The sequence below is a fragment of the Orycteropus afer genome, unplaced genomic scaffold (assembly GCF_000298275.1).
Source record: "Orycteropus afer afer isolate SDZICR_OR568_19922 unplaced genomic scaffold, OryAfe1.0 scaffold00040, whole genome shotgun sequence".
Taxonomy (NCBI): domain Eukaryota; kingdom Metazoa; phylum Chordata; class Mammalia; order Tubulidentata; family Orycteropodidae; genus Orycteropus; species Orycteropus afer.
This window is the reverse complement of record NW_006921627.1, coordinates 6,112,494-6,123,115: the sequence shown is the minus strand read 5'-3', so window position 1 is coordinate 6,123,115 and position 10,622 is coordinate 6,112,494. Positions and strand designations below refer to the sequence as shown.

Sequence of the window (10,622 nt, the reverse complement as noted above, 5' to 3'; positions counted from 1 at the left end):
GCATTGGGGTAAATTGTAGTCAATGTCATGAGACAAAGTGTATGTGAACTGCTGTATGGAAAGTGAATTTGCACTGTAAACTTTCACCCAAATCACAATAAAAAAAAAAAGAAAAAGAAAAGTACAAATCTATTCCCACGTCTGGGATGGAATGTGAGGACATAAATATGGTGGGTTGCAGCCTAGTGATCTTACTTGCATTATTCCCTCTGTTGGGGGCACCCTTCCCCCAGGCCCTCTCCCTCACCTTGTTCTGGTCTCTTCACAATGTCATCTCCTCAGAGAGGCTGTCTCCAAACATTGTCACTAAAATAACCACCTCCACCACCCCATCTCTATCACTCTCTCCTCTTACCCTACTTTATTTTTCTTCAGCACTTAGTACTACCTGACATTATAAATTTAGTTTTATATTCTCTGCCTTCCACATTAGAGTGTTATGTTGGTTACCTCTCATGACACTCTAACAGACATACAAGTGGAATGGCTTTAACAAACAGGAGTTTATTCTTACAGTTGTGGCTAAGTTCAAAGTGCTAGGCTCTAGGGGCTTGGTGAAAGCCCCTCACTGTAGGGCTTCAGCTCTGCCTCCTGTTCCCGGTCCACTGAAGCTGGAGGCTTTTCTTCACTCAGGCAGCTGCTGGCTGCTAAGGCTGACAAGCCAAAGGTCATCAATTAAAAAGGCAGAGTCCCCATATTACCAAACAACAACAGGCCACTAATTCAAATCCAATGATTGGCAGGGCATGGCAGGCTGCTGAACAATGACTTGGCTACATGCATGGTTCAAGCATGCCAACTGCTATAGACCATTCCCAAAGTTTCTCCTTATATACAGAAAGCAGATCACATCCCTAAAGCAGCTACTCAGCTGCTTGTGGTAGATCCCATCATGTAGTTGACTGCCAGTCTCATCATGGGGAATAACTACCACCAGCTACCCAGCCACTTAAAACCAGGCCCAGCCAAGTTGACATATAACCTTAACTACCACAAGTGTTAACTCTATGAGGGTAGAAACTTCATCTGTTTCACCATTGTACCTCCAGAGCCTGGCTCAGTGTCAGCCTGTGACAGGGGCTCAATAAATATCTGTTGACTGAATGGAAGGAAAACTCATTATAACCCAAGGAGAGAGGGAACCATATCTCACAGTTCCATTATTTTTCCATAAAAATTCTCCAACTTCACTGAATTTGGATCCACTCACTCTATCATTTATGTGCACTATAAGATGAAATAAGGAGCACACACAAAGAGCTCTGGTGGCACAGTGCCTAAGGCATTTGACAGCTAACCAGAGGCTGCCAGTTCAAACCCCCAGCCACTCCTCAGAAGGAAGATTGGGTAATCTGCTTCCGTAGTGATACTGCCTCGGAAACCCAAGGAGGGTTTCACTCGACGGCAGTGAGTTTGGTTTTCTGGTTTGCAAGATGAAATAAATGACAGAAATAATAGATTTTTTCCAAGTACCTTGGAAATTATGTAACCTCTTCCTCTTCCATTCCTAATCATCCAACATGGTTTCATCTTCTTGAACAGTATTTCTGAAGTCCTCCTCCATACTATGTCTCATCACTGTGTCTCATTAGAGACACAGTTATTCCTTTTGAATGAACTGGTTTTCTGAATTCTGTAACCATTACATTAAATTAAAAAAAAAAAAAAAATGATGAGAGGAGGGAACTCAGGTCACTTAGTGGCAAAGACACAGACAATTCAGCTGAGGATACAAAAGGACCTCAGAATGTTCCCCAACATGCTTCACCATCATATCAAAGGGATTTCTTTAGCCTGTAAGAAAGAAGAGCTCAGAGCCTGCTATTGCTAGAACATTCTCTTTCTCCTGCCACTTGGAAGAAGGACAGAGACCCTGCTTCATGTTTACAAAAGAAGAAACCAAGAATACAAAAAGGCAAAAGTGATTCTCCTCATCCCTGAATCCCACCCCAAGAAGACAATGAGATAGCATCATCTGGTTCACAGAACACAGGGATCAACCTAATTATTCATAGCTATTCACCTATTTCATAGCTACGTTCTAATAAATGGCATTTCCTGAGCATGACTGGTTCCCTAGAGTCAAGCATCAAAAGCCTTATCAGATCAACTGAAAAAGAGGATCTAATGTCCCCAATCATACCTCACACAAATGGTAAACTCCAGGGTCTGCTTTCTACAACGCAGGAACATTTACTCTTCCCTTGGGTATCAGGTACACACCTAAATGCCCCTAAGAGTCCTGAGACATTCCATCCATGTTGTTAGGCTGGCCCAAAGAAACTTTGTAAAGTGGCCTAGAGCCATCACATCCTTGTTAATTTAGCATTTCTTCTCCAAAGAATGTACTGATAAAGCATTCTTGAGGATGTGGAGGAATTTTCAAACTTAAGAAACAAGTCATTGAGAATAAAGTTGGAGGAGTTATATTTGAGCATTGGGGCCTGCTCACATCACACTTTGTAGGTCACTCACTAATCTGTCAATGCAGTTAATCCTTCTGAAGCAACTTCAGAAACCCAGTACAATATGTTAGTAGATCCTCTTCAACCTCTATCCTAGGTGAATAAATGGTGGTACTAGATACTGCCACTACCCATCTGTCAGTTTATCATACTGTGGTGGCTTACCTGTAACTACAATGTTGGAAGCTATGCCAATGGTATTTAAAATACCAGTAGAGTCACCCATGATGAACAGGTTTCAGTGGAGCTGCCAGGCTAAGCAGATTAGGAAGAAAAGCTTGGTGATTTGCTTCCAAAAATTAGCCAATGAAGACCCTATTGGTAACAGTAGAATATTGTCTGACATAGTGCTGGCAGATGAGCCCCCTAGGTTGGAAGACACTCAAACAAATACATAGTGGCCACAACAACAGACTTGACCACAAAAACAATTGTAAAGATGATGCAGGACTGGACAATGTTTCATTCCATTGCACACGAAGCTGATTCAGTGGCAACTAAGACAACAACTACATACCGTGTACTGGAGAGAACCAAAAATTTCACTCATTTTGACTCTAAATGGAGCCAGGATTGTATGATTCCATTTATATAGCTCTTCCCACCTGTACAATCTTCTACATTTTACTTTGGTGAGCAGTGACTGGGTCCTAAAAGCTTGTGAGTAGCCATCTAAGATGCAATAATTAGTTTCTCTTGTCTAGAGCAAAGAAGAATGAAAAAAAAAAAAAAAATCAATGACACATGAAAACAATTAGTCCAAGGGACTAGTGGACCATGTGAACTTCAGCCTACCTAACCCTGAGACCAGAAGAACTAGATGGTGCCCAACTACCACTGTCAACTACTCTGAAAGGGATCAAAATAGGAGATTCTGGATATAGTAGGAGAAAAATGTAGAACAAAATTCAAAATCATAAAAAAGACCAGGCATACTGGTCTGATAACCAAAAAACCAAACTCGCTGCCATCAAGTCGATTCTAACTCACAGTGACCCCTATTGGGTTTCCAAGGCTGTAAACCTTTATGGAAGCAGATCACCTCATCTTCCTTCCACAGAGCAGCTGGTGGGTTTGAACCACTGATCTTCCGGTTAGGAGCCAAATGCTTTATCCACCACACTAGAGGAGCTCCTTTACTGGTCTGATAGAGATTGGTGAAACCCCTGAGACTATGGCCCTTAGTCACCCTTCAGGCCTAGAATTGAACTCACTCCCAGTGGCTTCCAGCCAGACAATGCAGAGGCCTATATGGTGAACATTTACAGTATGTAGATACACTCCTTAGAACAATCAACCAAGGGAGATCAGAGGACAGCATTTGCATAAGGAGATAGCTCAGAGGGCAGGAATGCACAAGAAAGGAGGACAGAGAGGATCGCAATCAACTTCATGAAACAGAATGGGTATGAACTGTTGAACAGAAAATGAATTTGCTCTGTAAACTTTCACCCAAATCACAACAAAATAATAATAATAAAAAAAAGGTTTAAAGAGCCTTACACAAAAGAGGCCAAAAAGCCAGGTCCCTGTCTGTGCGAAGACTCAGAGCTGCTCCTGCCATCCTCAGGAACCTAGAACTCACCTGACATCTGCCAAGATGGTCAGAGAAAGACCTAGAAAAGTAAAGTCTCTCCTATCAGGGAGAGAAGAGGAGGGAAGGGCACTTTGATGTTGCCTTTCTTTGATCTGAACTCAGTTATTGGCCTGCACCCCAGCCCCTGGGCTGCAGAGAACTACAGATGGAAGAAACAGCTGGGCAGCCCAGAGGAAACCGGGAAGGATGCAAAGCAGAGTTGAGTACGCACTCACATGGATGCACACGCCTGCATCCCACACACGCACAAAGCACGCAGACAGCCGCCTCCACACACTGACACAGACGCTTCCATTCAAACAACTAGCATAGGCACCCCAATAGTTGATGGCATTGTTACACACACATACACACACACACAAACACACACACTCCTTCCTGCCCACTCTGACCCCAGAACTGGAGGCACTGCAGCGCCTGCTACCCTCCCTGTCTCCTAGATCTGGGTTTTTCCAGCGGGAGCCTCACTCCCTCTACTGCAATCTCTGAAAATTGGTGTCTGACGCGGCTGCTCCTGCACATTATTTATTTATTTCCTCCTTTCCTCCCGCCGAGACCCTCCTGTCAGAAGGAGAGCTGCAGTCTGGGGAAAGGACACAGGCAGGAAGCTGCAGGGACAAACGGAGGCAGAGAGTACAGAGGGGAGGATCACTCAGAAGCCCCCAACGGGCTCTTCCCCGGAAGGCCATGAGCACCAGGCAGGAGGCCAGGAGAGATGAGGGAGACACCGGTAGGAGGGTACAGGAGGCAGAGATTCGGGACCCAGCCCATCTGAGCCAGCAGCGCCGTTTCAAACAGGCCACCCAATTCCTGCACAAGGACTCCGCTGACCTGCTCCCCCTGGACAGCCTCAAGAGACTTGGCACCTCCAAGGATTTGGTGAGGCAGCCCCTTCCCCTCCCTGGCCCTTTCTACTTCCCAGCTCCTGAGGAGGGGATGAGAGGGCCATGAAGTGCAGACCCCAAGCCTCCCCTCCCTTTGCTGAGTATTGGGGAAGGACAGTCCCTCCAACTTATGCGGTTTCACTTTTGACTGTTCTCAGGCTCTTTGTTGGGTATATTCCCCTGGCTTGGTGGCTCTCAAAGGACCTTATTCTCATCATTCAACTTCCTCACCTCTTCCCCTAACAACCCAAGGCTTATCTTTATGAATAGTGAGGAGCTTTGCTATTAAGGAGTAGAGGCTTAGAGGAACTCAGGAATCCTCTGGGGTAGCTATTAAGGCTGGGAGACCCTAGAGAATGGGTCAGTTTAGGGTGGTGGTTTCCCTACTCTCCCCAAACTATAGATTTTCTCATACAGATCTGTCCATTCATTTGCATTTTTCCTTCATAGAATTAAAGCATTAAGGGCCTCCATCCTTGCCAGGGCATCAGGGTTTCATATGACTCTTGGCTTGGGCCACCTGGTCTCTTTGAGTACCCCACTCCCTCCCTTAAATGTGGAAGGCCCCTCCCCAGGCTCCTTTCCTTCCATCCCCCTGCAGCAGCTATAGCCTTCAGAGGGGATGGGGGTAACACTGAGGCTACGGAACATGTGCATACAGACCCGTTACCCTCTGCCAAGTGGTGGTTAAGAGCATGGGCTTCAGAGCTACATTGTTTGGGTTCAAACCCTGCCTCTGCCACTTACTAACTTGGGCAAATTACTTTATGTCTCTGTGCTTAGTTTCTTCACCTATCAAATGACGATCAAGTTAACAGTGTCTACCTCATAGGGTTGTTGTTAGTTGTATGAGGTAATCCATATAAAGTACTTAAAACCATGCTAGTGGAAAGCACTATGTATTTGTGGACTATTATTCCTCCAGCTACTATCCATTCAGTCTGAGACAAGGTAAGCTTGGTAGAGTCCAGAGAATATGCAAGCAGATCTGGTCTCTGATCCAAAGAAAGGAAGGCCTTGCAAGAAAGCTTGGGAGCACTCTGTTCTGTCTCCCAGCTGTACTCAGGGCCCAGGGAGGGGGGTGGGCACACTCAGCATTGACATCTTTGGAGGCCTGAGGCCACTCCAGCTGCCACTTTTCTCCAGAAATCTGGAGGCAAGCCCAGCCCCTCACTGCCTTTCCTGGCCTAGCCCTACCCTTCATACTCCTCCCAGCCAGTGCCCTCTCCAGGAACCTTGCCCATAACCAGGCCATCTTCTAGCCCCATTCCAGCAGCCCCCAAGGAGAAATGATCTGATTAGGGTATTAATTCAGAGAACCCCAAGGGGCACATTCCCTCCTGCAAACATGGCAAGTTCTTGGGGTCCCAGCACCTAGGACGTTACAGCTTCTAACCTTTGGGGATCATGCTACATCTTTTTATTTGGCTCCAGATAAGAATCTCTATTAACAGTGCTATCTGAGAAATGGAGACAGGTTTGGCCTTCTGATGAGAAAGTTCTGGGCTTTCCACTTCTCCTCTCAGCCTCAGGACCTCCCAAATTGGGCCCCAACAGTTACCTCCTATGGCTCTGGGAGCAAAGACTCAACCGTTGATTGGGAGATCCCTTGAGCCTCCCTCCCTAGGATTGCTCTTGAGCAACCTGCTTAGTGATGGGAGGAGTCTGGAGTCTGAGTCCATCCGTGGGAAAGGTGGGAGGAGAGATGGGAACTGGAGAGCCCACTCTTTCCAGCCAGTCCCACAGCTCACTGCCCTGTTCCCAGACCTGTGTCTCCTTGCTGGCAGGGAGCAGTCTCAGGGGCCTCGTTAAGCCAAGGGTATAAAAACAATCCCAGGCTCCCACCAAGAAAGGGCAGGTGAAGAGGAGTGTGCAAGGATGGAGGGTTGTGTTCATTCTTCAGCGGACGTGCCTAATATATGCTGAGCAAGGCCCTGGGATCTAAAGACGGTGAAGCACAGACCTGACCTAAAAGGCTCTCCAGGCTGATGGGGGAGTGAAATCCACAAATAACATCTGTGAGAAGCATGATGTAGGGGCAAGGAGAGAAGGGGCACTAACCCAGCCTGGTGTGTGCACAGGGGGAGAAATATGAAGAGATCAGAGAGGGTTTCCTGGAGGAAGTCAATTCTGCATGAATTATAAGATACACACAGAATTCTAGATTTAACAACAAAAAAAAAAAACCCTCTCCCAAATAAAACATTAAGTCCTGAACAGTTTGCGGAGCCAGTTGTCCAGTCTGGCCTAAAGAAAAGAAAGAGGAATTTCAGGAAGAGGAGTGAGCAAACAGGAGCAAAATCCAGAGCCAAGAAGCAGCATGGCATTGGCCTGGGGTAACAGAAGCAGTGTAGTTGCTAGGCAGATGTGAGCTGTAGTTAGACAAGGCTCAAGGTTCAGGCAGCAGCCAGGCCTAGATGGTGGTTCATGTTAAAAAGTTCCAGCTTTTGTGTATGCAGTGGGGGGCCTTTGATGGCTATTAAACAGGGGAATAATATTAAAGCACTTTAGTGCTTTAACGTGCACTTGAATCTCCTGGGGATCTTGTTAAAAGGTAATGTCTGAGTCCGTAAACCTGGGGTGGTGCCTGAGATTCTGCATTTCTAACAGGCTTCCAAGTGATGTTCAAGCTGCGATCTGAGGACCACACTTGGAGTAGCAGGGGTTTTAGATGGTGGAGGCTTCAAGCAGGTGTGTTTAACAAGTAATAGTACAGGGACACGGAGACCACTTAGAAAGCTGTTGCAGTGGCCAAGGAGAGCTACAGTGAGGAGATATGGACGATAGACACAGGAGGCAAAACGGCAGAATTTAGAAAGTGACTGGACAGGGTGATGATGTTTGGGGGTGAGGGAGAGCTCAAGGATGCCTCTCAGCACCTGAGTTGAAGATTTTGACTTCTTTTCATAACATTATCAACCCTGGGATCTGCACTCATTGAAGGATAAGGTCAGAGAGGGGAAAACAGAACTCCTACTCAAAAATGTATGTTGCAGATTTGAGACAAAATTTCCACCAAGCATAATACTAGTTCCTGAAATGTCCCTTCAGCCAATAGGTCAATCTAACATGAACTGTTCTCTTCCCATTTCTTCATTGTTGAACAATCCCAGAAAAACAGCATGATTTGATACAGGGTTCACTTGGCTTTAATTATCTGGCGGCTGGATTCCTTCGGTAAGGTCCTTCCCCTCTTTGTGTCTGCAACCTCCTGCCCCTTTCTTACCCCTGTGACACTTAAGAATGAGGTGGGGTTGGGAAGAGCATCCTGGAATACATAGGGTGGGGAACTGAACAACCTAGATACTTTGGTTCAGACTTGTATGTCCCTTTGTTTTGTGCTGGAGCCAGCAGCCACACAGTGTGCTCCAAAGACGCCTGATGGAGGGAAACCAGAGTCAGCTTCGGATCAAGCCTCCCCTTGTGCAGGCCCTGATTCAAGACCAGGAGAGCAGCAGAGAGACCAGCGGGACAGAAATTCCAGCTCTTCTTGTCAATTGCAAGGTGAGAGGACTCCTGGCTCCAACTTTCATTACCCGACCTGCCTGTGACTGGCTCTCTTCACCCACCCTCCTTTCTCCCCCTGGTGGTGACAGAGTGAGAAAGAACCTCTCCCTTTAGCCTGGAACTCAAAATGGGGTCTTCTATCTTCTTTGGAGACCCTGAGTGGTGCCAACAGTTAACACACGTGACTGCTAATTGAAAGGCTGGAGGTTTGAGACATTCAGAGGTACCTCAGAAGAAACATCTGGGAATCTACTTCCAAAACATCAGCCATTGAAAACCCTACAGAGTGTAGTTCTACTATGACACACATGGGGGTCACCATGAGTCAGAATCAACTCGAAAGCAATGCATTTAAGAGTTCCTGGCTGGCATAAACAGTTAAGCACCACTAATCTTACAAAAGATCAGTCATTGAAAACGCTTAAGTGCACGGTTCTACTCTGGAACACATATGGTCGCTGGGATCAACACAACGGTTTTTCTTTACTCTCTGACTCAATCCATCTTCCCGCTGTACAATTTCTTCTGGCACCACCATTATTCTATCTCCTTCCTATCTATCTATCAGCTCTGGTAGCGTAGTGCCTAAGGCACTTGACTGCTAACCAGAAGGCTGGCGGTTCAAACCCACCAGCCACTCCTTGGAAAGAAGGTTGGACAATCTACTTCCATAGTGATACCGCCTCGGAAACCCAAGGAGGGGTCACTATGAGTCAGGGCCGACTCGACGGCACAAAACAACAAATCCTCCTCTATCAAACTATAATATTTAAATGTAAGTATGAAAAGACTTATGTGTGTTCTACATATATGGATGGTGTGCACATATATGGCTGATGCAACTCTTCTGGAGAGAACTCATGCATTCCAAGGTGATAGCCCCATCATTTCTAAAGCCATTTAATATCATTTCTGCCAGTCTTTGCTCAGGGTTTCCTCTGCTCTCCAATCACTGTATACCCATGTCCTACAACCTTTTAAGGCTAACCTTAGATGTTACTTCCTCCTTGAAACTTTTTCTGATTTCCCTAGTAGGAAAAAGCCTTTCCTCCCTTTCAACTTCTATAGCACTTTACTCACAATTCTCTCAGACCTTAAAACTTTCTACCATATTATTATTGTTGTTGTGTGCATTGAGCCGATTCTGACTCACAGTGACCCTATAGGACAGAACAGAACTGCCCCACAGAGTTTCCTAGGTTGTAATTTTTATGCAAGCAGATTGGCAGGTCTTTTCTCCCGTGGAGGCACTGGTGGGTTTGAAGCAATGACTTTTCAGTCAGCAGCCAGGTGCTTTTATCTGTTGCACCACTTGGGCTCCTCTTTTTATCATGCAGTAAGCTAAAGGACAGGATTCACTGATGCACCTTCCAGTAACTTATGCAAAGTATACGATCAATAAATGTATATAGAACAATGAAAAGACTACATGTTTGTCTATATCCTAAAGGCATACCAAAATGTCTGTATATATGTCCAAAAGAAAGTATGCTTGTCTTCCTTTCTTCCTAATGGTGAACTTCTTGGTTACCCACATCTGAATTTCCTAACAAGGGATCCTAGTCTTCTTGTCTCTTCTCCATTCCTAACCTAGTGTCTCCTCCCCACAGCCTCCCATAAATTCTTGTAAATAAACAATCCTCCATGTTTGGCCAATCTTTCCCAAACTTATGGACTCACTATGTGTTGTTCCACTTCCTTTTTGATTCCTCTGAGAGTTAATTTTTTAAATTTACTTCTATTGTGAGAACATACACACCAAGACCTTCACCAATATAACAACTTCTACATTTGCAGCTCAGGGACACTGATGACATTTTTCATGTTGTGCCACCGTTATTACTAACCTTTTCCAAAAGATTCCACCACCATTAATATACACTCAATGCCTTGCAAAGAAAAACTTTTCCTTTCCCCCTCCCTCCTATCCCTGGTAACCACTAATAATCTAAGTTTATACATAAATAAGTATTTATACATATATATATACAAGGAGCTCTGGTGGTGTAGTGGACAAGGCACTTGACTACCAACTGAAAGGTCAGTGGTTCAAACCCACCAGCTGCTCCACAGAAGGAAGATGGGGCAATCTACTTCTGTAAAGATTTACAGCCTTGGAAACCCAATGGGGATTGCTATGAATTGGAAACGACTCAATGACAATGAGTC

The 10,622-nt window shown here is 45.5% G+C and overlaps 1 protein-coding gene across 1 annotated transcript in view; it reads left to right on the top strand.

The window, feature by feature from the left end:
* Positions 1 to 3,867: 3,867 nt before the first annotated feature.
* The window catches only part of NRIP2 (nuclear receptor interacting protein 2), a 9,871-nt gene continuing 3,116 nt past the window's right edge, over positions 3,868 to 10,622 (top strand). Inside the window, exons 1-4 of the mRNA XM_042780446.1 lie at positions 3,868 to 3,871; positions 4,503 to 4,662; positions 4,704 to 4,941; positions 8,298 to 8,450. Coding sequence (XP_042636380.1) covers positions 3,868 to 3,871; positions 4,503 to 4,662; positions 4,704 to 4,941; positions 8,298 to 8,450 — 555 coding nt within the window. The remainder of the gene's footprint in view (positions 3,872 to 4,502; positions 4,663 to 4,703; positions 4,942 to 8,297; positions 8,451 to 10,622) is intronic.